The sequence below is a fragment of the Rana temporaria genome, chromosome 3 (assembly GCF_905171775.1).
Source record: "Rana temporaria chromosome 3, aRanTem1.1, whole genome shotgun sequence".
NCBI classification, from domain to species: Eukaryota; Metazoa; Chordata; class Amphibia; order Anura; family Ranidae; genus Rana; species Rana temporaria.
In genome coordinates this window covers 384,837,918-384,865,394 of record NC_053491.1, presented here as the reverse complement: position 1 = coordinate 384,865,394, position 27,477 = coordinate 384,837,918, and the positions used below count along the sequence as shown (strand labels likewise).

Below are 27,477 nucleotides of genomic sequence, written 5' to 3'. Positions count from 1 at the left end.
TTCCCACTCCTATGTGACTGCGCTGGGACGTGGAGATTTACTACATTATGGGGAGGCAGGGGTCAAGCCACAATACTGAAAGGTAGAGATTTTTGTCAGAGGTGGAGATAAAGCTTTCCTCTGGTGCCTCGTAGTATTGGAAAAGTTAAGATTTGCTTTAAATTGACTTGATCATCACCCCCCAAAAATGAAAAAACATGCTAAAAGTAGACTTTAACTCGAACCCCTCTGACGGGTGCTAAGTCTGACACAGGAATCTGACACACCTGGAAGTGTCGGGTGCTGTAGATTATACCAGAGGCTGTAGCTCTTGGAAAGACCAAATACTGTAAATGTTACCCCCCTAGAGAGGTATGTAATAAGAGTCTTGTTCTGTAATCAGCTTAACCTACGTTTTGATATAGACTTTACTCTGGCTTTTTGAGATGCACTAAAAATGACTGCGAACAAGCCGCGTACACACGACCAATTTTCATGTCATGGAGAAGTTTTTCTCGACGTGATTCCTCTCAAGCCTGCCTTGCATACACACGATCGTGATAAAGAGCAAAGCGCGGTGACGTACAACACGTACAACGGCACTATAAAGGGGAAGTTCTATTCGAATGGCGCCACCCTTTGGGCTGATTATGCTAATTTCCCGTCTCATAACTTGCTTCTGAGCATGCGCATTTTTTTCCCCATCATTAAAGCGTACACACGTCCGTTTTCACGACGAGAAAAACGACGACGTGAAAAACGACGAGATAAAATAGAGCATGTTCTAAATTTTTAATATGCATATACATGGAAGCAGACACTGTTTCTTATATGGTCTTCCTCTCCATATACTAATATTTGTTATTGAATAGAGGAAACATGTCTGTGATGCCCATAGTAACTAATGACGTGTCTACTTTCACTTTGCAGCCTGCACTGCAACATTTGGAAGAGGAATGTGATTGCTGGCTGTTGGTGCAAGCAGACATAATAATTAATAGACACAGTGGTTGAGTGAATATTGTAACAGTGTGTAGCAGTCAAACAATTCTCATACCTGCTGTCACTGGATAATTCCTTTTTTCTTCTCTTCAGGGCTTATACAAGTTCAGGCCCAGGCACAGCGTGTCCGTCTAGGGTTCCAAAACCAGAAAGGTAATGGGCAAAATCAAGAACTTTAAGGGCGTGTCTTCCCTTTTTCTTTTTGTCCCATGTTAGCAGTGTATCTTGGTGTACTGTACACTGAGCTGATCAGTATGATCACTGTGATGTCATTCAGTGTCCATAAGGGCTACTGAGATCTAATAAATTAGGGAAGAATTTGGGTGGGTGGTAAGAGGTATCAGAATGGGTATAACCCTATCTTTTTAGCCATCCTTCATTCCAATCTGGTAAACCACCAATACAGCCTTGCACCTCTTATTGCCCTCGTGGTTTGACTATGGACATTCAAGTATTTCAATTTATAGAACAAAAAGTAATTGAGCCTTAAAACAAACTCATGTGACCTCTGTAGCCTATTGTACTGTGGAGTAATACATAGCAGAAGTGCAAACATTGTCTTAATGGTTCTCTCAGCAGCTCAGGTCTCCCTCATAGCAGTGATTCAGCAGATAAACCTTTCTCCTCCTTTTCAACAGTCAGCAGCTCAGCTCTTCCCCTCCTAGCAGTGACTAAGCATCTTAGCTCTTCCTGCTCTCTCTCTCTTAGCAGTTACTTAGCAGCTCAGCCCTTCCAGCTCAGTAGTGACCCCCCCCCCCCCATTCCTAAGTAGTTACTAAAGCCTGGTACACACCACTAGTTTTTTTTTATCATTCAACACATCGGGATCCAACATTAGTACTGCAATCTCCCCTGCTGTTCTTTTGTCCTGTCAAAACACTCTGGTCAGCACTCTCAGCCATTGGCTGAGACGGTGATCGGGAGCCGATCAGCTGATGGTTTTCCTCCGGCGTCCTTGCACAAGGGCCGAATGTTGGCCGTTTTTTATTGAACTAGCCCATGTGGTTCATGTGTACTAGGCTTTAGCAGCTCAGCTCACCTTGCCCCCACCTTCCTGCAGTGACTAAGCAGCTTACGTCACCCTGATACCCCGTCTGAACTTAGCAGCTCAGCTCACCCTGCCCCCCCCCTGAAGCTCAGGTCCCTCCTGCCCTCCCTTCCATCTCAGCAGCTCGGCTTTCCCTGCTCATCCTCCCAGAAGTGACTCAGAAGCTCAGTTCTTCTTGCTCCCCCTCCCAGCAGTGACTCAGAAGCTCAGCCCTCCCAGAAGTGATTCAGCAGCCTGACTCCTCCTGCTTACTCTACAAGCAGTGACTCACAAGCTCAACTCACCTTCCTTTCCCATCAATAGCAACTCACCAACTTACTTTCCTTTCCCATCAATAGCAACTCACCAACTCAACTTCATCTGCCCCCCCTCCCAGCAATGGCTCAAAATGCAAGCTCTTCTCCTCTCCATCAGTGACTAAACATGCTTAGCTCTTCCTGCTTAAAAGGGTTGTAAAGGTCAGTTTTTTATTTTCTAAATAGGTTCCTTTAAGCTAGTGCATTGTTGGTTCACTTACATTTTCCTTCGATTTCCCTTCTAAATGTTTTTTTTCCTTTGTCTGAATTTCTCACTTCCTGTTACTCAGTAAGCTGTTCTGGCTGACTAACCACCGCTCGGATGATGGGGGCAAGCTTACTGAGGAGAAACAGGAAGTGAGAAATTCAGACAAGGAAAAAAAACATTTAGAAGGGAAATCGAAGGGAAAGGTAAGTCAACCAACAATGCACTAGCTTAAAGCGGAGGTTCACCCTAAAACAATTATATACCATTACATCCAGCATACTTCCGTCATCTACAGTATGCTGTTTTTTTTTTTTTTTTGCCGTACATACCGTTTTATTGTTATTTTCCCCCCGGCTTCCGGGTTCTGGCTCCCGCGGGACTGGGTGTTCCTATTCAGAGGTTAGATGATTAACGTCTGGTGAAAAACTTTCCCCTGGCGCATAAGGCGCGTCACCAGTTTTCCGTAACTAGCCGACCTGCGAGTCGGCTCTATATGGCGCCTGCACAGTCAGCTCTACACGGCGGGCGCAGGCGCCGTATAGCGCCGTATAGAGCCGACTCGCAGGTCGGCTAGTTACGGAAAACTGGTGACGCGCCTTATGCACCAGGGAAAGTTTTTCACCAGACGTCAATCATCTAACCTCTGAATAGGAACGCCCAGTCCCGCGGGAACCTAGAACCCGGAAGCCGGGGGGAAAATAACAATAAAACGGTATGTACGTCAAAAAAGGAAAAAAAAAAACCAGCATACTGTACATGTCGGAAGTATGCTGGATGTAATGGTATATAGATGTTTTTTAGGGTGAACCTCCGCTTTAAAGGAACCTATTTATGAAATAAAAAACAAACCTTTACAACCCCTTTAACTCTGCCAATGGAGACTCAGCAGCACAGCTCACCCTGAGCACCAGAGTATGTACTAAACACAAACAGTGTGGCCCCTTTGTATTCTTATATTCATGTAGCGGTATTTACATAACATTCAGATGTTGTTATTATTTGATCTTGCTCTGTTCTCTAACTTCCATGTCGGTATTGTACCACTGTGCTCAGTGTGGCGGAGAATAAAAACACAATTAAGGAGTAATTTCCTTATTATGTTGCTATTTTATTTGTGCGTGATTCCCAAAGCCAAGCAGAAGGGGTTAAGTTTTGTTTGCTGTAACACTTCCATCATATTGCTTTTTCAGAAGCCAGGATGACTAAACCTAACCACAGCTTGTCAGTGAGTAATCAGATCTGGCCCGCGAGCAGACAGGGAGCATTTTGCAGAAAAGCTGGGTTTCTCTGCGGACAGGGGCAAGATCCCCAGATAGAAGCAGAAAGTGTCACTTCATTTGCAGCATCAGAATCGCTAGCCAGACTGGGAACATCGCTCCCCCCACCCCCGCACTGATCACTTGGCAGGGACAGTGGAAAAATATAGTGTCGCCCAAGATTACCTTGTTTACACACTTGACTGGTCTAGTATATTTTATCTGTGGTGTCACCTGGAGTGAAAATGTTTGCAAACACATTCATATTTCTATAAATACAGCGCTGCGCTGCAGGTTTGTTTTTAAAGGGAATTTGTTTATTTTACCATTTTTTATATATACAGTACATGTTAGACAAATTTTCATTTATTTCTGTTTCGTTTCTGTTCGTTTATCGTGATTCGTAACGAGTCGTAATTTCGTAAGACGTTAGTTATCGTATTCGTACTCTTTAGTATTTTTTTCCGTTTCCGTTTTTTTCTGTTAGTTTATTTTTCGTTGAATCGAGATTAGTATTTTCGTTATATTTTGTATTCTGCCGCTTTCGTATTTTTAAAATGATTTTATTCTTTCCTTCGTTTTTACGTTAGTTTAATTTTCGTTGTTTTGCTATTCGTATTTACATTATATTTTCCATCATGCCGCGTTCGTATTTTCGTAAGAAATATATTTTCGTTGCTTTATGATCATTCGTATTTTCGTGTCTAATTTCCTTTGACCGTAAAAACGTACTTTTGTAGATTTTATTGCATTCGTAATTCTGTTAGAATACATTTTACGTTTATTCGACACACTACTCGTCGTAATTTTGTAATTCGTACTTTACTGTGATTGACTTGACTGTCTTAGTTAGCACACTCACCCTGTCTAGAATGAAGTCTGACGTAGAAGAAAACTAAAATATGTCAGATATTAGAAATACAAATCTAGAAATTAGATGCACTGCAGTCTAACACAGAAAAAGACACAAGGAGCCAGGAGGTAATGAGAAAGAAGCTCATTGGGGGAAGTAACAAACCTCTTCAGAGGAAAGGGACAGCGCTCAGTGGCTATTGGTCAATGTCCAGAAATATTTCAGTACTAACGAAAGCTAATTTACATTATTTCGTATTTTCGTTGTTTTCATTTCCGTTTTACGAAGATTCGTAATTTGTTTTTCGTTAGTTTTGATTTTCGTTTTTTATTCTTTGTTCGGTATTTCGGTTGTTTTCTTTTCGGTCTTCGAATATTAGTAGGTTTGCATTTTCGTTCATTTTGTTTTTCGTAATTATTATTTTTTTTGGGTTCGGTATTTTCGTTGTTTCTATGTTTTCGTTTCTTTCTTCTTTCGTATCTATTTTTTTCATATTTGTTATTTTGAAAATATCGTTATTCGTTCTTAATTGCGCTAAACCGTTCGTTCATTCGTATGTTAACGAATCAACTAAAATAACGAAAATTGACGGAAAACGTATTCGTAACTTAAAAAATTGCACATGCCTAGTACATATATTTATCCTAATAGAAATAATTGTATACTATTTACAGTATATCTATATATATATATGTTACATTTAGATATATTTTAGCGCAGGCTATCTTAACCCGAGTTCTGTGTAACCTCGGGGTTCCTCCAAAGGTTGTTAGGGGTTCCTTGAGCAGTGGGTAGTGGATTGATCTCCTGCCTAATGCCCCGTACACACGATCCGAAAATCGGACGACAGATTGCCCGTTTTTTTTTTTTTTGCATGCTAGTCGTATATCGAACCTGAAGAGTGTACTAAAGTTACGAAAATTCTCGTACGACAGAATAAAAAATCGGTGTCATGTGCAGTGTCATCTTAAGAGCATTATAGGCCCCCGGGCAATACAGTGCACCGGGGCCCTGTCTACACAATCCTGCACGAGAATTTACTGACAAAAATCATAAAATTTATTGGCAGAACCACATTTTTTACTGCCACTGCAAAAAAAGTACCTAAAATTACAGTTTTCAGTGCCGAACAATGCAAATGTCAGTATTTAAACCATAAACATATAGCTAGTGCTATTAGCAATGTGTTTAAGTTAAACAAAAGTAAAAAACAAAAAAAATGTCTTCATTGACATGAAGGCCAGGTTACTATAACCCAGCCAGCACAGAGTTTCCTCTTACATCAGAGTCTGCAGGATTCCCCCTTACAGTGAAAGGGGACTTTACTGTAAAGGGGAACGCTGCAGATCATAATCTAAGGGGGGAACTCTGATGTGGAGGGGGGCTCTGGTGACCAGAGACCACCTTATATCAGAGTCCACTGCTTTCTCTTTCCCACTTACATCAGGGTTCCCCCTTGCATTCCCCCTAGCATTGTAAGGGGGAATCCTGCAGACTCTGATGTAAAGGGGAACTCTGATGTGGGGGGCACTCTGGTGACCAGAGACCACCTTCCATAGAGTAAATACACTAAGGTAAGGGGGGTCACTATTATAGGAGGGGGAACCTTTATATCAGTGCCCCCTTACATTTTTGCATTCACTCCCCCCTTACATCAGCAACCCCCCGCACTCGTGGAGGATCTGATCTTCTCTGTGATTTCAGCAAACTGGGCATGGGCAGTTCTAACCCGTCACTCTCCACAATTTTTTACTGGGGTTGCTGGGCAGCAGGTGGGGCCCCCCAGGCAAGTGGGGCCCCCGGGCAACTTCCCAGCGTGCCCAATGGAAAAGATGGCCCTGGTCATGTGTTGTAGTGTATTTGTATTGTATTTTCAGACGACAACTGTACTGATTAAACGAAAATAGTATGATCTGGTATTGTACAAGAAATTATTGCATGTCCAATAAAATAATATCGGATGAACTGTCGTGATCGGCTCTCATAAGCTCTTTACTAACGATCCGATTATTGTACGATCGCGCCAAAAGTGGTATTTTTTGTAAGATGTTCAGATCGTGTGTACGGGGCATAACAATGCCTGCATAGTTCTGACACCAATGCCACTTGGAAGAGTCAGTTGCATGGGACCAGTAGAGCTTATGCTCTCCTTTCTCATGTAAGTACTGTACTCACTAATACCAATGATCATGTTACCTGTCTGTGGGGGGCTTCCTCCAACTGATCACCAATGTTAAGATAATTCTTACCAGTGAAAGGTTGCCCCTCTCTGATTGAGGCCAGGCTCACATATGCTGCAACCGCGGCTCACAGCAGGGGGTCCGGTACGTGTCTGTTCATCGATTCAAGTGCCAATCAGGTCTGAATTTTTGCCTGAACTCACACCTGAATCGGAACCAAAGACGCACAGGAACCTTTTTAAATGAGGACCACGGCCGCCCGGAGCTGTGTGACCCGGCTCCACTGAGAGTCAGTCACACTCTCCTGTCATGAAAATTGAAAGCTGGGAACCCGCATCCAATTTACATATGTGTGAACCCTGCTTAAAGAGGAGCTTCTGTCAGGTGTGCAAAAATTTAAAGTCAGCAGCTACAAAAACTGTAGCTGCTTACTTTTAATAAACAGACGCTCACCTGCACAAGGATTCAGCACTACCCTCACCATAGCTGGTTTCTTAATTCAATCTTATTTTATTCAGAAAAAAGAAGAAACATAAAGACAAATAGCGTCTCAAACATTACATTCAGTAAAAGCAAGTACAATAATCGTAAACATTATATTTGGTATAGTGAAAACATGTCTACATGACGTGGAAAAAGGGAAAAGAACAAGAAAAGAGAGAGAAAAAAAAAAAAAAAAAAAAAAAATTAGGAGCATGTGTGTGTGGACCACTATATGGCCGTACGATTGAGCAATCTCCCGGAAAATGGCATAAGCAATAGCTGTATCTACCAGCCTCACAAAGGTGAGGGGTTCAGTGTTGCATCACCCGTGGTAGATTGGGAGAGAATATACACGAATCTGGAAGTAAAATAAGACCCGTGGGGTCTCACGATGGGTAAATAGCCATAGGTGGTCGGGGTCACGATACGTTAGCTCTATGAAGTCTTAAGGCAGTAGTTAGAGATCAAGAAAAGGACAGGAAGCAGGGACAGATACAAAGAGGGGGCAAAGAGACAGGGGACAAGAATCAAGAGACAAGGGTCACTCCATCATGGCGTCAGGGTCACATCCTCCATGCCACGCTCGGCCCAAGATAGAAACTCAGAAGAGTATCGGAACATGGACCATGAAGTCCAGGTGAGAGAAAACTGCTCACTTTTACCACCTTCCTCCGCCAACAAACGCTCAAGGTCCCTTATGCGGTCCACCTCCACAGCCCAGTCTCCCATGGAAGGCATGGTTGCCGATCTCCAATGACGGGGGATCACCACTCTGGCCGCCGCCAGGAAGTGACGTAGTACGTCATTTTTGATGGATTTGAACGTGCCAGGAAGTATAGATAAGAGGGCCATCTCAGGAGAAGGGTGGATAGAGGTCGACATCAGTGTGCAGTACAGTTCGAAAATCCGCTGCCAGAATCTCTGCACAGGAGGGCATTCCCACCAGATGTGGAGCATGGTTCCCCGGGATTTAAGACACCGCCAGCAGGTATCCGGCACTGCCGAATTGAAATGATGGATAGTTGTCGGGCACCTGTACCATCTCGTTAGCAACTTGAACCCCTTCTCTTGGGTCTTAGTGGCCAGGGATAGTTTGTGAGTCAGGACAAAGCACTTCTTCCAGTCAATAAGGGAGATAGAGTGACGAAGGTCCGTTTCCCAGGCCGCTGTAAACGGCGGGGGGTCAGGGGAGAAGATATTGAGTAACAGGGAGTAGAGCTGAGATACCACATGCGTTGGAGGATCCGCCTGCAGAAGCAGCGCCTCAAACTCTGATGGTTCAGCAAGGATGTCCGGAATGGATGGGAAAGTTCGAATGTAAGAGGTAATCTGTTGCCTCAGAAGCCACTGCGTGGGGTGTCGGGAGGTCGGATCGGTCGGGGTATCAGTCCTCAGGGTGGGGTCTGCACGAAGGACCTGGGCAAGTCTCCCATGGTCCTCCTTTCGCCACGGTCCGAATCTCGTTGCGGACATGGCCGGCGGAAAGGCTGGGGTCCCGAAGAAGGGAGTCATGGGTCCCATATGATTCGACAAGCCCCTCCTAGATCGTAGGCGATCCCAAATCTGGATCGTTTGAAGGGTAAGGTCACCGAGAGGGCCCGAACTCCCTCGAATCGTGGGTGAGGTCCACGGGAGAGCGGAGAGTTCAACAGGGTTCATGTGGCTTTCCAACTGAACCCATAGCTTGGTTGATGAGTGATGGAACCAGTCCAGTATACGAGTGAGCACCGCAGCCTTGTGGTACAAGGAGGCGTCTGGGGCTCCAGCTCCCCCCCTAACCTTCGGAAGAGATAATGTTTCGTATCGTATCCTGGGACGGGCAGCGTTCCAAATGAATTTGGAGAACAACCGGCGCAGCTTCTTGAAGTACGAATTAGGAATATGAATAGGAATGGTTTGAAACAAATATAGGAACCTGGGGAGAACATCCATTTTCAGGGCATTCACTCTACCTAGCCATGAGAGCCGTTTGGACGTATAGATGGTTAGATCTGCTTGGGTCCTAAGAAGCAGGGGGGTAAAATTCTGAGAAAAGAGTTGGGAAGGGTCTGTCGGAATTTGGATTCCGAGGTACCTGATGGAGGAAGAGCCAGTTTTGAATGAGAAGGTGTTTGATAGTCTCTGTAGTTCCGACTTGGACAAAGATATGTTAAGGATTTCCGATTTGGTGTAGTTTACCTTGAAATTGCTAACTGCTCCGAATTTCTGGAACTCCTGAAGCACTGAGGGTAAGGATGTATGTGGGTGCGTCACGAACAAGAGCAGATCATCCGCGAAAAGGGCGAGTTTAGTATGGGTGGGCCCGATTGTAATGCCCTGGACCGAGGGATTATTACGTAGAGCAATGGCTAGATGTTCCATTGTAAGAACGTAGAGGAGAGGGGACAGTGGGCATCCTTGTCTAGTCCCGTTAGATATAGAGAAGGTCGGAGAGAGCGAGCCATTCAACCTAACCCTAGCAGATGGGGAAGAGTAAAGGGACATTATCCTCGCTATCATATTAGGTCCCAATCCTATTTGTTGTAGGGATAGTAGAAGGAACTGCCAGTCTACTCGGTCGAATGCCTTTTCAGCATCGACCGTCAATAGGCATAATGGAACATCGTGAGACCGAGCATAGTCGGTTAGAAGAAGGGTCTTAAGGGTATTGTCCCTAGCTTCACGGCCACTCACAAAGCCCACCTGATCCAGGTGTATTATCCCTGGCAACAGTGGCTGTAGCCTATTAGCCAATATTTTAGCAAAGACTTTCAGGTCGACTCCAATCAAAGAGATCGGCCTGTAATTAGCGCAAAGAGTAGGGTCTTTGCCCGGCTTCGGAATGAGGGAGATGTGGGCCTCAAGTGTTTGCGGAGGGAACACTGAGCCCCCTGTCAGAGAGTTAAAGACCTTTGTAAGAAAGGGCGCGAGGAGGACCGAGAATAGTTTGTAGAACTTGGGAGTGAAGCCATCTGGGCCCGGGCTTTTTCCACTCGGTGTACCTGCTATGGCGTTGGCGACTTCATCCTCAGTGATAGGGGTTTCCAGGTCAGCAATGGTGTCAGCATTTAATGTAGGAAGTGCCGTAGCCGAGATGTAGGACAATTGATCAATCGCCCCAGTACAGGGGGAATCTGTCGGTCTGGTCGCAGGAATATTGTACAGGGATTGATAAAAGTCCCTGAATTCCTCAGCCATCTTAGTCGGTGAGGTGATCAACTCTCCTCGCGCCCCCCGAATGTGGGGCACAAAGGCAGAAGACCCCTTTGGATGTAGGCAGCGAGCCAGTGAGCGACCGCATTTATCTTGGAACTTGTACTGATGGAAAGCGAGCTTATCCGCATACGTGCGCGCAGAGGTCTCATAGAGTTCTCTGAGTTGTGATCGCGCCCTAGATACATCCGATAGCGTTGACACCGTCGGGGATCGTTTGTGTTCAATTTCTAGGTCTCTAAGTGTTTGGACTGCTGCCTCTATGGCAGCCGAGCGTTCCTTTTTCAGACGCGCACCCATTTGGATAAAGGTTCCGCGGAGTACAGCCTTTAGTGCCTCCCATTGGAAGGGCATAGCAGTCGTATCTGAGGCGTGATCAGCGAGAAAGTTAGAGATTGTATCAGAGACCCTCTGTATACACTCCGGGGTCGTAAGTAACGAATCATTCAAGCGCCATGTCCACTCCCTAACCGGAGTGGAGGGGATCGAGAACGTCATGTGAATAGGGGAATGGTCAGACCAGACCATCGGGTCTATGCTACATTCAGGAGACCAATCTAGACAACTGTGGTCACTCATCAGAAAGTCTATGCGACTATATGTGTGATGTACAGGAGAGAAGTGGGTATAATCACGGGATGTAGGGTGTAGCACTCTCCAAACGTCGACAAGACGCATATCGAAAAATGCTCGCTTCAGTGCCCTCAGCTTAGGGTAAGAGACACTTGATCGTGAGGTAGAGGAATCTAAAAGTGGCTCTAGAGGGGTGTTAAAATCACCTCCCAATATGAGCTTACCCTCTAGGAATCCCGACAGACTCTTCAAGTAGCTCAATGCGGACGATACTTGATTGACATTGGGAAGATAGATGTTAGCTACCGTAAATTTAGTACCCCACAGCAGGAATTTCACGAAAACGTACCTTCCATGAGGGTCAGAAAGTTGGTCAAGCACCTCTATGGGGAGCGTCTTATGAAAGGCAACAGACACTCCCCTAGCCTTCTGAGTTGGGTTAGTGCTGTGGAACCACCTATTGAAATATCTGTTGGAGCAGGAAGGGGTGGAGGCGGAGTGAAAATGCGTCTCCTGAAGGAGAAGCACATCGACTTGGCGTTTGTGCATTTGATAAAGGATTTGGCCTCTTTTAGAGGCAACATTGAGGCCATTAACGTTGTAGGAGCAGAATTGCAGCTTGGGGTGAGATACCATTGTGTGGGCCATGATGGAGTGACAAGGAGGGAGGGAGGGGAGGGGGAAGATAAGGGAAGGTTGGAGCGGAGGAATAGGGAACGGGAGAGAAAGAAGGGAAAGGGAATACAGCAAGGAAGGAAGGGACGAGGAGAGGAGAGATGAGGGAGAGAGTGATCAAAGAGAGCACCTTGGAATAGTGGCTCAAAGAAAAAAGGGAAGACTACTAGTGCCCGAGAGAGCGGGACACCTCGTGAAAAATCACGTGTTAGGCACGGACTGTGCCAATCCTATTTAGGGAGAGAGAACAGGGTTAGAACAGCCGAGTTGTGATCCCGGCAACTTAGCAGGCATACAGAACATATATGTAACACACCCAATAACCATGACAATTAATGCACAACTTCCAGTTATGAAAAAACAAATTATATAGCTAATATCATTGGTATTTTCGGGCATCTTAAACAATAAAGAAGTAAGTGTAAAACAGCAACAAGGTAGAAACTAGGTGAGGACAAAATAGAGGCACAAATGGTCCCGAGAGGCCCCCCGGGGACCAACAGACCAACCGCAGCATCCACGGCAGCACAGCCCCCGATCACTGTCTCGTCTTAGCCCAGACAGCGATGCGAACGCATGTTAGCCGCGCCCGGCATGGGTCATGAGCCCCAAGGCACCGGAGCACATAAGACCGGTACCAGGGGGACCCCCGGGAGCCCCAGGGCAATCCAGCGGACTGCGGCCAGGAACCCCCGAGCCAACCCGCAGGCCCATAGCCCCGGGAGGGTATAATGAAATCATGGGAGCGGTCTCATCATAGACGAAAAGGCAATATTGGCATTACTATCTGTCCCACCGGGGCCCCAGCCAGCACAATTGCACCAGTCGGGGGCCGCGGGGGGATCTTCAGGACAAGCAACATAGTCAAATCATTAATAGCATTCAAAGTGGGCTATGGTCAGTAGATCGCGGGAGGGGACCACGGTTAAAAAAAAAAAAAAAAAAAAAAGGGGGGGGGGGAAGAAAAAATAAAAATAAAATAAAGTTTGGTAAAACAGAGCAATAGAAACATATTCAAGGCAAACCTGATCGAAGTCCTGGATAGGAGCTGTACCCTCCTAGTGGATAAAAAAAAAGTCAGAGGGAGAGAAGAAAAAAAAAAAAAAAAAAAAAAAAAAAACAGGGGGGGGGGAGGAAAAAACAGTGCAGGTTTCGACTGAAAGAGCTCGAATCAGTCCTCAGGTGACGTGGCTCGCCGCTCTCTAGTGCTGGAAGGCGCTGATCTAGGCTGTGGGTACCGTCGACGCTGAAGAGGAGGGCCCGGTAGCCGCTGGCGGTCATCTGGAGGGTCCAACCAGTTCGGGACGGTGACAGGGTCCTGGTCCAGGAAATGGAAGAAGGCTGGAAGTTGGTCCGGGTCTGACAGGACAAATTTGTGGTTATCATCTCGGGTCACTTTAATGCTGAAGGGGTGGCCCCAGGTGTATGAAGCACCAACTTGGCGAATCACTTCTAGCAGCGGGCGGACCACTCGTCGCATGTATAGCGTGTTACGGGAGAGATCTGGGTATAGGTGGATGGAGGATCCGTGAAAGTCCAATGAGCCTAAGCGCCAGGCCTTGCGTAAGATCTCTTCTTTCAGGGTATAGTAGTGTACCCGGCAGAGGACGTCCCGAGGACGGTCCCTGCGATCGCCCCCCATGCCCCCCACCCTATGCACTCTGTCCAATTCGATAGGGGATGTAACCTCCCTGCCCAGGACCTGGTTGAGGATAGCAATGACAGTGGGTTTGAGATCAGCGCCCGAGGTAGCCTCCGGGACACCCTGCAGCCGGATGTTGTTCCTGCGGCTCCGGTTTTCTCCGTCTTCAATTCGGAGCTGGTGCTGTCGTAAACGGGAAAGGTGGGCTGTAGAAGCACGTTCAAGCGCCGTAATACGGGCCGAGTGATCTTCCTGGGTGGTGGATATTGCAGAAACTGTGACCTCCGATGCAGAGACCCGTTGTTTAAGGGCAGTCATTTCAACGTGTAGAGAAGCCTCCAGTTTAGAGGCCCAGGCGTCAAAATCGGACCGGAAGGCAGAGAGCAGGGCAGTGGTTGTGGAGCCCGGGGCGCCCCCCGAGGCCGGGAAAGGCATCTCCTCCAGGGCAGGGCCTATGTTGGTGGAAGGGGGCGGTGCGGGTCCTGATAGTGGATCCGAAGGGTTCATCAGAGGAGACGGGTGTGGGCCCGAGCCGTCCCCGCTGGCTGATGAAATCGCTGCGGGTGGGGGAGGTGACTTATTTTTGCCTGGCGTTCGGCTTGCCGAAAGTTTGTCTTTCCCCGTACGAGGGTCCTGTGATGATGTGCGTAGCATGTACCGTTGGATAGTGCCTTGGTGCAGTTCAGTATGGTCGTTAGATGCAGAACTGGAAGCCGCCATCAGAGGATCAGGTGCGAGTTGATAGGAACACAGCCTGCGGTTGTCGGGAGAGCACAGAGCTCAGCGGTGCATGTCGTCAGCCGGCCATCCTCAGCCGCACACCCCCATAGGTGAAATGGTGACGCAGTTGCACTGCTCAGACACTTTATGGATGGATGACTGCCCTTGTATACAGCTTAGGCAGTGACGTGGCAGACCGGGGAGGACCTGCGGCCGAAGGTGTGCGTCGAGGCCAGGGGCGAGTGTCAGCCAAGTCCGGGAGTAGTAAGATGGCCGCCGTGCCTTGCGTTGGAGCTGTGGCCACAGCCCTTCCGTCAGGTGGTCTAGGGGGCAGAGGGTGTCACTATGCTGCGGCCTGGCTGAGTATCCAGGAGGGCCCCAGAGCGTGTGGAGGACAGGAAGGGAAGATGGCCGCCCCCCCCCCCACAGGTATGGGAGTAGCAAGATGGCCGCTGATAGAGTGTTGGATAGGGAGACCCTCTGGGCTGGCATCCAGGTCTCCCCACTAGCGGGTGGGATAATGTCTGTATGTTGTAGGGCCTGAGTCTGGGAAGGAGGGGGGATCAGGGCCGCTGGAAGGGCAATAGGTGACCAAAGATGGCCGCCGGTTACCTCTGCAAAGTGAAGCGTCCTGGGTGTCCTGGCAGTGGGACCTCCTTGGTGATCCCCCGGTCTGGGGAGGCAGCGGTGGTTAAGGACAGAGCGGGGCGCCGTTCCTCCCGCAATCGCGGCACTCCAACGTGGTGGTTCCGGAGGCCTCACAGGCCCCAAGATGGTGGCGGAACCTCCGGAGGGGCCCAAATCCCTGGGTGGTCGGCCGATCCGGAGCCTCGATTCCCGGAGAGCAGTGGAGATCGGGACGGGGAGGGGTGGATGCCCGTTCCGCGGCCGCCCCACTCGAGCCCGGTGCGCTCCGAGGCCTTGCAGGCCGCACAGGCCTCAAGATGGCGGCGGACCCCGGGAATGGAGTCCCGGCCTGTATCGGTGTGTTGCTCGTCTAAATGCCCAATACAGCAATCGGGCAGAGCAGGGTAAGTCCAGGAGTTGGGATGAAGTGTCCCTTGGGCCAGATGTGGGAAATTGACCCAGGATGGCAGCCGATTATGTCAGGCTTGGCAGAGCTCCTCTGAAGCACGTCTAACCCGGTTAACGTCCGGACACGCCCCCCATAGCTGGTTTCTTTACCGGTCCTAAGCATGTTAACTGTGGGCAGCCAGCTGTGACTCCATGCGGCTTCACAGCCAGATGTTCACTGCACATGTGCAAGCCTATCTTCGCTTTCTGCATGGTTCTGCAGTGTTCTAGGACCTAAGATGTGTCTCAGAAGGCTGTGGGCAAGGGGGACTTCTACTCGGATCACCCAAGCGACATGAGTGGAAATGGAAGTTGGTACCTTTCAAAATTAGGTAACTTCTCCCTCCAAAAAACAAAAAATGCCATCCAAATGTGGCAGAGAAGGGTGGCATGAGGCAAAAGAACAGAACTTCCCCTTTTGGGTGAAGTTTTCACTTTAACTATCATTGTGGCATGGTGAATGTACTTTGATCTGTAGATTTAATAATTTTTAGTAGGTTTTCCTGAGACCTGAAAATTATCTCTAGGGTTCCTCAATGGTAAAATGTTGAGAAAGATGTTCTAGTGCAGTGATCTCCAAACTGCGGCCCCCGGGCCAGATGTGGCGCTTTGGCTGCTTTTATCCAGCACTTGGGGCACTATTTCATTCACTGAAACCAACAATGGGGCATCATTCCCCCAGCTCACACCAATGAAGGGTGTACAATTCCTCCCAGTGACACCAAAGATGGGGCACAATTCATCCCACTGACACCAACTATCGGGCACAATTCCCTTTCCAATTACACCAACAATGGGACCAGATGACATCAATAATGGGGCACAATTCCTCCCAATGAAACCAGCAATGGGGCCCAATGACATCAATGATGGGGCACAATTCCTCCCACTTACACTAATAATGAAGCGCAATTACTCTCACTGAAACAAACAATGGGGCATTATTTTTTGCCACTGATGTTGTGACATTTTCTACTCCCATTGGCCACAGTCCGGCCCTCCTAAAGTCTGAAGAACAGTAAACTGGCCCTTTGTTTAGAAAGTTTGGAGACCCCTGTTCTAGTGCCTTTGGATAATTAAAGGGTCATTCCAATACTGACATTGTATTTTGAAGGCATGGTGATTTAGATTGTCTATTTGGTTTTTACATTTCTTGGTTTCCATTCTCAAGATAGTTTATGCCTCTCATCTTGAGTGCATTACTCTCGGGCAAATGGATTTCTTAGTTAATTGGTTATTGTACATTAGGGAGAAACCACAGGGGAGCGTGGCACCATCTTTGACTTTGTAGAAGATGCAGCAGCTGGGCAGAATCCAGCTTACTGTCCAGTTAAAAATGAAAGTATTGTGCGGAGCTGACCTTTGAATTCAACGCTATAGATCTGTTTTGCGACATTGAGCTAGATTCATGTAGCTCTTACGTCGGCGTATCTATTGATACGCCATGTAAGTCAGTAGGTCAGTAAGTCGTATCTATGCGTGCTATTCATGGCGCTAGATACACCTGAATTTCATCTTCCTCCGACCGACGTAAGTGTTAGTACACTGTCGTATCTAGGGTGCATATTTACGCTGGCCGCTAGGGGCGCTTCCGTAGATTTACGCATAGAATATGTAAATGACCTAGATACGCCGATTCACGAACGTACTTGCGCCCGCTACGCCGTTTATGTAAGGCTTACGTCCGGCGTAACGCTACCCCTGCTATATGAGGCGCAGCCAATGTTAAAGTATGGACGTCGGAACAGCCGTTGAATTTTACATCGTTTACGTAAGTGGTATGTGAATGGGGCTGTGCGTAGGTTACGTTCACGTCGAAAGCATTGAGCCGACGTATCTTAGGGAGTATATGCGACGTAAATCTCTGAGCATGCGCGCGCATGCGCGGATCGTTAGTGGAAAAGTTTACATGGGGTCACGGCTATTTTTAATACAACACGCCCACTACCTTCCACATTTGAACTAGGCGGGCTTACGCCTGCCTATTTACCCTACGCCGGCGCAACGTACGATGCCAGACCTTTATGAATAATGGTCTGGGTGCCTTATGAGATGCGCTACGCCGGCCTAACTATACGCTGAGCTACGTGAATCTAGCTCATTGTATGTAAAAAAAAGTATTCTTGCCTTCTGCATGGAATAACAGGCATATCTGAATTCTAAATGCAGACTAGACATTGAGCAGAATTAATTATCATGTAGCAAGTGAGTTGAATCTTTCCTGCTTGAGTTGCCACAGAGGGATTCTTTACAGCAAAGGCACTCATGTGACTTGTGGTGGGCTTTTCAGCCCATGAAGCATCAGTAACAGCATTGATCAGAGACAACACAAGCAGCTATTCCACTCTACACAGACTGTAGCTGTGCAAAGTGTGTGGCTAAAGGGATGCCTCTCAGAAGATGGAGCTCTCAGCCATGTGTAGTACTGAGGAATGTAGCCTGGTTACTGCATAGAACATATATATGCCTCTCAAGAGGTACTGCAGTTGATTCGATTTTCTGCACAATTGAAATACAGACAGATTTGAAGATGAAACCTTGACTTATATACAGGGGGCAACTCTTCTTGTCTCAGTTGCCTGTGGGTTTGGTTTTGCCTGGAGGCATAGTGTCCCAGGCCAGGCCTTCTTAAAGTGGAGCAGGAGTACTTTCTGAGCTGACCTTCACTCTGTTGTAAAGTTAGGAGCTCCAATTAGGGTTGCCACCTTTCCTTTAAGCCAAACCCGAACACTTTAGCAGTGCGTGACAATTTTCATATGGAGTTAATCACAAGAGTCCCCCGTTACATCAGAGTCAAAAGAGTTGCTCTTTAGATCTGAATCTGCAGAGTTCCCCTTTAGATCGAAATCCTCAAAGTTCCCCTTTAGATCAAAACCTGCAAAGTTCCCCTTTAGATCAAAACCTGCAAAGTTCCCCTTTAGATCAAAACCTGCAAAGTTCCCCTTTAGATCAAAACCCGCAAAGTTCCCCTTTAGATCAAAACCCGCAAAGTTCCCCTTTAGATCAAAACCCGCAAAGTTCTCCTTTAGATCAAAATCCACTAAGTTCCTCTTTAGATCAAAATCTGTAAAGTTCCCCTTTAGATCAAGATCCGCAAAGTTCCCCTTTAGATGCGAATCCGCAGAGTTCCGCTTTAGACCCGAATCCGCAGAGTTCCGCTTTAGACCCGAATCCGCAGAGTTCCGCTTTAGACCCGAATCCGCAGAGTTCCGCTTTAGACCCGAATCCGCAGAGTTCCGCTTTAGACCCGAAATCCGCAGAGTTCCGCTTTAGACCCGAATCCGCAGAGTTCTGCTTTAGACCCGAATCCGCAGAGTTCCACTTTAGACCCGAATCCGCAGAGTTCCGCTTTAGACCTGAAATCCGCAGAGTTCCGCTTTAGACCCGAAATCCGCAGAGTTCCGCTTTAGACCCGAAATCCGCAGAGTTCCGCTTTAGACCCGAAATCCGCAGAGTTCCGCTTTAGACCCGAAATCCGCAGAGTTCCGCTTTAGACCCGAAATCCGCAGAGTTCCGCTTTAGACCCGAAATCCGCAGAGTTCCGCTTTAGACCCGAATCCGCAGAGTTCCGCTTTACACCCGAATCCGCAGAGTTCCGCTTTAGACCCGAATCCGCAGAGTTCCGCTTTAGACCCGAATCCGCAGAGTTCCGCTTTAGACCCGAATCCGCAGAGTTCCGCTTTAGACCCGAATCCGCAGAGTTCCGCTTTGGACCCGAATCTGCAGAGTTCCGCTTTGGACCCGAATCTGCAGAGTTCCGCTTTGGACCCGAATCTGCAGAGTTCCGCTTTAGACCCGAATCTGCAGAGTTCCGCTTTAGACCCGAATCTGCAGAGTTCCGCTTTAGACCCGAATCTGCAGAGTTCCGCTTTAGACCCGAATCTGCAGAGTTCCGCTTTAGACCCGAATCTGCAGAGTTCCGCTTTAGACCCGAATCTGCAGAGTTCCGCTTTAGACCTGAATCTGCAGAGTTCCGCTTTAGACCTGAATCTGCAGAGTTCCGCTTTAGACCTGAATCTGCAGAGTTCCGCTTTAGACCTGAATCTGCAGAGTTCCGCTTTAGACCCGAATCTGCAGAGTTCCGCTTTAGACCTGAATCTGCAGAGTTCCGCTTTAGACCCGAATCTGCAGAGTTCCGCTTTAGACCCGAATCCGCAGAGTTTCCCTTTAGATGAAAAGAGGATTGTGCACATACCTCCCAACGTTTTGAGTTGTATGTAGGCATAGGACACACCCCCTGCCAAGCCCTAATAAAGGAGAATTATACAAAAGTTAAACCCACAAGTGCTTTTTTTACCACTATTATTTCTTTATATTGGCTTTTCACATATACAAATGCAGCATTTTAGAAATTGGATGAAAGGTTTAGCACTGGAAAACTGTTTTTGATAGATAAATAGGGCATTTTATACACAACTTCATAGATCAGACCAAAATGAGGGACAAATGAGGAAGACAGAGGGACAGTGTTCTAAATCAGAGATAGTCCCTCGAAATCAGGGACAGTTGGGAGCTATGGTTGTGCACAATATGGGATCTTTCCAGATGTATTTTCTCTTGTGCAGGTGTAAACATAAAAGCAGGTCTCTGATTGGTTGCTCTGAGCTATACAGACACTTTCTTTCATTTTGTAATACCTAGAGCCCAATTTTTTCATATGAATGTATATTGCGGTTAAAGACGCTTTTTTTTATCTCTCCCATGCTTGAGTTTCAGAGAGGGCTTGTCCTCTGCTGACACACACATACAGGATAGCGTGTAATTTCTTATACAGCCCTTCTTTGTACAGTTTCGGAAAGCCCATCATTAATGTCATCCACGTTCAAGGATCTAGGCCCTGTTGCCATGGTTACACTGGGAAGTGGGCCTGGTTGGAAAAAAGCGAAGGAAGCCCTGTGTTTATTTATTTTTTTCTCTTTTATCACATAACTTTATTATACATTCATATATAGCACTGACATTCACCACAGCTCAATGATTCCTAAAAATAACCCATGAAGGCACGTTTCCCTCTAATGCCGCGTGCACCAGATAAGTAATCAGCTGCTTATTTAAGCTTTGTGTGCAAAATCTGCACCTGTTTACCATACCTGACAACTATCCTGGGATTTAAAGTGGAACAAAACCCACCAATTTGACTCTATGGTGATGTACTGTACGCCAGGGCATAATGAGACTAAAAGGTCCATTTATATAGCATTGGCATCGCCATACTGGGGCTAAAAAAAAGATGCTGTGCATTAATAAAAAAGAGTGGATAGCTTCACAGATGTGCTTATCACTCTGCTGGCTTCAGAATCCCAAAGCCAAAACACAGTTTTATTAAAGCGGAACTAAACCCTCCTATTCTTTACATCCAAAGAAGCTGCCTTTTTGGACTCTACTTAACCACTTGGGATCCGCGCTATAGACGAAAGACGTCCACAGCGCGGCTCTCAAGTGCCGAGTGGACGTCTTTGGACGTCCTCTTGTTGACATTCCCCGTGCACGCCGCTGGGGGCGCGCAGTGGGGAAACAACGAGCCTGGCGCATCGCTAGGCCGCGATGTCCGCCAGGTACCCGCGATCGGCGGTGACAGCAGGGACGTGGAGCTCTGTGTGTAAACACAGAGCTCCACGTCCTGTCAGGGAGAGAGGAGACCGATCTGTGTCCCTTGTACATAGGGACACAGCATCGGTCACCTCCCCCAGTCAGTCCCCTCCCCCCAGACAGTTAGAACACACATTTAACCCTTTCCTCACCCCCTAGTGTTAACCCCTTCACTGCCAGTCACATGTATACAGTAATTAGTGCATTTTTATAGCACTGATCGCTGTGTAAATGTGAATGGTCCAAAAATTGTGTCAAAAGTGTCCGATACGTCCGCCGCAATATCGTAGGTCTGACAAAAAAAAAAAAGCAGATCGCCGCCATTACTAGTAAGAAAAAAAAAAATAATCATAAATCTATCCCCTTTTTTGTAGGCGCTTTAACTTTTGCGCAAACCAATCAATATACGCTTATTGCGATTTTTTTTAACAAAAATATGTAGAAGAATACGTATCGGCCTAAACCGTGGGAATTTTTTTTTAATTTTTTTTTTTAAATTGGGATATTGTTATAACAAAAAGTAAAAAATATTGTGTTTTTTTTTCAAAATTTTCTGTCTTTTTATGTTTATAGTGCAAAAAATAAAAATCGCAGAGATGATCAAATACCACCAAAAGAAAGCTCTATTTGTGAGAAAAAAATGATAAAAATATCATTTGGGTACAGTTTTGTATGACCGCGCAATTGTCATTCAAAATGCGTCAGCACTGAAAGCTGAAAATTGGTCTGGGCACGAAGGGGGTTTAAGTGCCCAGTAATGAAGTGGTTAATCTGCAGTTGCTGTGGTGCTGCACATGTGAACCGTTATGACTCCAGCCATTGGATGGCATGACAGTTCAACTGTGATAGTTTTCATTTACAGCATGCCTTGAATGTAACTATTTTGGAGAACTGTTAATCTGTTGGGTTTAGTTCCACTTTTAGCTTGGGTTCACACTATTGCGAACAAAGACAGCACATGTGATTTGCACCGCATTGCTGTGCAGATCACATGCGGTGTCTGTGAAATGCGAATTCAGGCCATACAGTTCCCGCATTGCAATAGTGTGATCCAGGGCTAAAGCTGAACTATACTCACCTGTTCTCCAGCGCTGAGATCTCCTGTAGCTCCCTGCAGGCCGCTTACATCTTCAGTCCGGCGTCTTCTGGGTATTGATTTCCGACAGTTTTAATTGGTTGGCCTGATGACTTCACTCCCACGTGTGAGTTCACTCACTAGGCATAGCTGAAATTCTACACGTGCAGCTCAGTGTACAGTGAGGACAGGCAGGTAAGGGAACTTTAATACAGAAGAGACATGGTATGTAAAAATCCTGCCTGTTCACAATGTTTTATTTTTTTTAATAAAGATCCACTATAAAGGGGTTGTAAAGGTACAATTTTTTTTCCCAACATTGCACTATATAGTGATTGCACTTCTCTATTATATATTATAATGAATTAAAGCCAAACTGTCAAACCATCAAATGGCTGGTGTCTAAACTGATCACATGTGCAACATCATGACAGTTGTAGATTAAACAGAGGCAAAGATGGCAGCTTCCTTGGTTGAAAACGATAGGAGGTGGAGGGGGGTTTACTTACACTTTCAGCAGCAGTTGTGAGTTAATGCAATTTCATTTCATTTTTATATTTTGCATCTGTACATCCAACTACCACACATCTCAAGTAAGTCTCTTAGTTATGTAGCATGAGGCTGTATATTCTGCAATGTTTAAATATTTGTTAAACTTGTTCAATGAATCCAAGCTCTGCAAGCTGAGATAACATGCACTGCATTAATGTATTCACACAATTTCACAGTAACCATGAGATAAAACAAAGTTCAGGAATATGCCTTCATCCCATCGTTTTGCAAATCTATGTACACTACAAACTGTATGATTGAATTAGTTCTGATATCGCTGTTTTACTAACCTGACAGCTTATTATTCTAAATAGGAAACCTTCATTTTGTTTGCAAATATTAAAGATTCTAACTACCAGCAAGAATGAGTCCTTACATTTAAAGAGCACCTGTCTTTTCAGATCCATCATGGCAGTGCCTGTTAGCGGGAGTCCAATCACCTGCTGCCGCCATTTCCCCTTACCTTGGTGTGTCACTGTCGCATCACCAGCCGTCCCATAAAAAGTGAATAGAACTGTCAGTGAGTCAACAGCAGGTCAGAGGAGGAGCTGCTGAAGGAGAGGCCTGGTACCTAGTTAGGGGTCAGGAGGTCAATATTCTTATTACAACACCAATATATTATGTCACTGAAATACAGTTTAATCTTTTTAAAAAAGACTAGGAAGCAGGGGTAGGTTAGGGTGATTGATCATCACAGGAGGTTTTCCCTCTGTGCCTAGGCAGATGGGACCCCTGGTAATGCACCCCCCTCCCATAGCCTTTGAAAGCATCACATCTTTATATTTTAATTGGAGTAGAAGTTACGCTAGTGATGTCATAGGCTCTGTTTCAGCCATCTTCTCTGTTTTTATAGCCTAGATTCCTTTTGGAACATTTTCTTGAGACATTTCCTTGATTGTTATCCCATGTGTAATATGTAAATGATTAATCAAGCCTCAAATAGATAGGAGAGCGAGTCAATGTCAACATTTTTTTAAGTTCATTAAATTATATCTAAAGGCCTTATTTTTTGCCTTTTGCCTAGTTCCTTCTTTCCCTCCTATACAATTTGTAATTGAACTCCTTTTTCTTTTTTTTTTTCACTGAACAAACGCTTTTTTTATTCGCAGTGAAAACGGACATACAATTCGCACAGGATATATGTGAATCCAGCCTAAGCCAAATGATTGTGTCGGAATATATTAAATTAACAAAGCAAAATTCAGGGCAGGAGGAGTTCAAGCGAGGTCAGATTATGCAGGTATTCAAATGCTGGGCTGAGTTTTAGTATAAATAGGGCACACAGAAAACACACAATTGCTTTCTGTGTCCTAGTGCCACGGGACACCCCAGAATTGAACTCCTTTTTCAATAAATACCTTAGTTAAGACCCAGTGGAGTCATCATTGAGTCTCTGTGCTTCTCTATCCATTTGCTGACCTAAATACGTGTATATATATATATATATATATATATATATACATGATGTGGTCTGCAACGTCAACGTCTTGTTTAGGTTAAAAGGGTGCTTTGACACCAGGATCCATGTAGATATATGCCATAATTGGATAACAGTGTGTTAAAAAGGAAGTATAGATTTTTTTTAAATGTAATAATCATGTCCCCCTAACACTGCCCATTACTCGGTTCTCACAGCTCCCTGAGCAGAGAGCTGGTGACTGTCAGTCAGCGGCTCTCTGCTCTGCCCCCCCTGCGCTCACTTGAGCACTGGACTGTGGAGGGGTCGGTAGCAGCCGGCTCAGTCTCTCACCAGTTCTGTGACGTTAGCAGACGGCAGACTTCAGCCTGCTATCTCCCGAAAACAGGTCACAGGAGTGAAGAACAGATGGTTTGTGCTGTACTTCTCCTTTAAAGCTCATTGTAATTTGGTATACATGTTTTATGTTTTTTTTCTTAACGGTTTTCCATCCTTTGTTGCATCTTAGAGCGCTAATCTCCTTTAGCATCTTTTAGCCACTTCCTGTCTACATATTCTTACTCCAACATTGGCTTCTGGTTAGTGACAACAGTGGATAATGGCTGCAGAACGTGTGTTGACACAGATGCTTTTGGTTTTCATCTGGCATTTCGCATTTGATAGGGTGACAATCGAGAACCACAATTAGGTCAGGGGCGTATCATGAAATGAGTTGGCCCGTGTGCAAGATAAAAAGTGGGCCCTATGCATTGTAAATACAAATGAAGTGAAAAGTAAAATGTGGGCGTGGCTTAAATTGCGCTTAATATTGGATGTGGCTTAAAGGGGGTAGTTTAATAGATCCTCAGGTGACTTACATAGTGCAGAATGCAGTAATGTTAAATAGGAAATGTACAGTGCATAGTGTACTGTGTGGGTAGTATGTGCAGGAAAGGATTTTTTTTTGTATTTGTTTTTTTCACAATGATTGGGGTGGGGTAGTGGACAGTGTCAGTAGGGCAGTGGATGGTGTCAGTAGATTTTGTTTTTATTATTTTATCTATTATTTTTTACAATTTTGTTGCTTTTTTTTCATGGTGCTTCTGGGTAAGTATGGTATGGTGCAAGTAGGGCAGTGGATGGTGTCAGTATTTATTTATTTTTATGTATTTTTTTTTTCAATTTCTTATTTTTTTTAAATCACAATGTTTTTTGGAGGAAGGGGGTTGGGGCAGTGGACAGTGTCGGTAGGGCAGGGGGGAGTGGTGACAGTAGTTTTTTTAAATAATTTTTTTAAAATTATTTAGGTGTACTAAAGATCAAATTGATGTACATAATGTTGTCAGTCTCCGTTTAAGCGACCCTTTCAGGTTTGAAAAAACTGCAGCTTAAAGTGTTACTAAACCCACAACAGTAAAATCAGTCTGTATATGCAGCTTGTTATACTCACTGTTGAACCTAAGGGGTTAATCCTGCGCATTGTGTAAAAAGGCTGTTTGATCCTGTCTTCTCTTCTTCTTTTACTGTCCCCAATCCATCTCCTGATAGTACAGGGCCTTGGAGGCACTCTCCATATGCTCAGTTTTAGTGTGAATTGCTAGAGCCTTTTTTTATTTTGTTTGGGCGTGTGCATGTAATCAGCACAGGTCCAATCGGCACTCTCCAGACAGTGGGCCCCCCTGCAGCCTCATAGGACAGTCAGAGAAGAATGAAAACACTTCCTACAATATTTAACCTGACACTGATAGAAGTCACAAGACTGCTATGTACTGCTGATGAGAAAAGGTATTCTACAGTTTATATTTACTAAAACAATTACATTTCCATGTTCTGTGTACTGTGGGAGACCAGATATAGTGAATGCAGGGTCTTGGGTTTAGTAACACTTTAACCACTTAAGGACCCGCTCACGAATATATACGTCGGCACTTTAAAGATGGATATCTCGGTAACGGCAGCAGCTGCTGCCACAACCGAGATATCCATTTTTTTTGTGAGCGGTCCTGTAAACGATAACAGTGGTCTCTGTAGCGGATTCGCCGCAAGATCACCGTTATCGGCGGCGGGAGAGGCCCCCCCTCCCGTGCCCTCCGCCCCTTAAAATCGGGTCCTTCCTCCTGCTTGGCTGGGATGCGAGAGAGGGCAAGATGGTCCACACACGTCTCCATAGCACAGCAGGGCGGAAGCGACGTCAAAACGTCACTTCCGCCCATGCTTCTTAGAGGCATATTTTCCTGTTGTCATTTTTTTTTTTTATTGCATTTTAATCTAAATATGAGATCTGAGGTATTTTTGACCCCAGATCTCATATTTAAGAGAACCTGTCATGCTTTTTTTTATTACAAGGGATGTTTACATTCCTTGTAATAGGAATAAAAGTGACCTTTTTTTTTTAAAACAGTGTAAAAATTAATAAAATAAATTAAAATAAATAAGAAAACCCCCAAAAAATTATTTAAAGCGCCCCGTCTCGACGAGCTTGCGCGCAGAAGCGAACGCATACGTGAGTAGCGCCCGCATATGAAAACAGTGTTCAAACCACACATGTGAGGTATCGCCGCGATCATTACAGCGAGAGCAATAATTCTAGCCCTAGACCTCCTCTGTAACTCAAAAGATGCAACCTATAGAATTTTTTAAACATCGCCTATGGAGATTTTTAAGGGTAAAAATTTGATGCCATTCCATGAGCGGGCGCAATTTTGAAGCGTGACATGTTGGGTATCATTTTACTCGGCGTAACATTATCTTTCACAATATAAAAAAAATTGGGCTAACTTTACTGTTGTCTTATTTTTTTATTAAAAAAAGTGAATTTTTTTTAAAAAAAGTGCGCTTGTAAGTCCGCTGCGCAAATACAGTGTGACAAAAAGTATTGCAATGACCGCCATTTTATGCTCTAGGGCAGTGGTTCTCAACCTGGGGGTCGGGACCCCCTTGGGGGTCAAATGACAATTTGCCAGGGGTCACCAAATCCCGGGCTGTTTTTGAAGCCTGCAGCACTCTCAGCCTTTTCACAGCCATCCAGCAGGGCTATCCCTGGAGCCTGTGGCCGCCCAGCTGGGCTGCTCCTGGAGCCCTTGCCTGCCCATTCAGTTCACAGCATGGCTGTGGGGCAGAGATTAGAGGTCAGCTGACTGGTGAGAAATGTGAAGTGGGGAGGGCTGGAGGAGACCCCATCTCCTGATTTCGGCAAAGGTGTCACTGCTGCGAGACACCACAGAGCTGGCGACACATTGAGTAACACTACCTGTGATTAAAGTTGCCATTTAAAGTCCCCACTACAGTTCTCGGATCAGCAGATGATCTTGATCAAGAGCACCTAAGCTGTCTGATCAGAACTCCCCGCCAGCACTCCCCCCCCCCAAGGAGTAATAGAAGGAATAACAGTAGAGAATACATGGAAGTTAGAGGAAAAGAGGGAGAGGAACAAAGAAAAAAAAGGGAGAGTAAGAATAAGAGAAAGAACAGGAAAGATGACTAGAGAGAGGGATGAGGGGGACAAGAAATTAAGATAGAGAGATAAAAGTGAAAGAAAGGAGAACATAGAGAACATAATCCTAAAATGTGGAAAAAAGGAAGAAAATTGCGCTAATCGAATAAGAATTAAGTGAATAAATGGGAAGGCTGCAATAGCGTGAACTAACACAAAACAAATATAAAACAAATATAAAAGGGAGAAAA

The 27,477-nt window shown here is 45.7% G+C and overlaps 1 protein-coding gene across 4 annotated transcripts in view; it reads left to right on the top strand.

The window, feature by feature from the left end:
* DGKI (diacylglycerol kinase iota) overlaps positions 1-27,477 on the top strand; it is a 483,473-nt gene that overhangs the window by 134,357 nt on the left and 321,639 nt on the right. The window contains exon 2 of one of the 4 annotated variants that reach the window (XM_040345696.1): positions 1,075-1,134. The exons of the other annotated variants lie outside the window; for them this stretch is intronic. Within the exon in view, the coding sequence (XP_040201630.1) occupies positions 1,075-1,134 (60 nt within the window). The remainder of the gene's footprint in view (positions 1-1,074; positions 1,135-27,477) is intronic. 4 annotated transcript variants of the gene reach the window in all.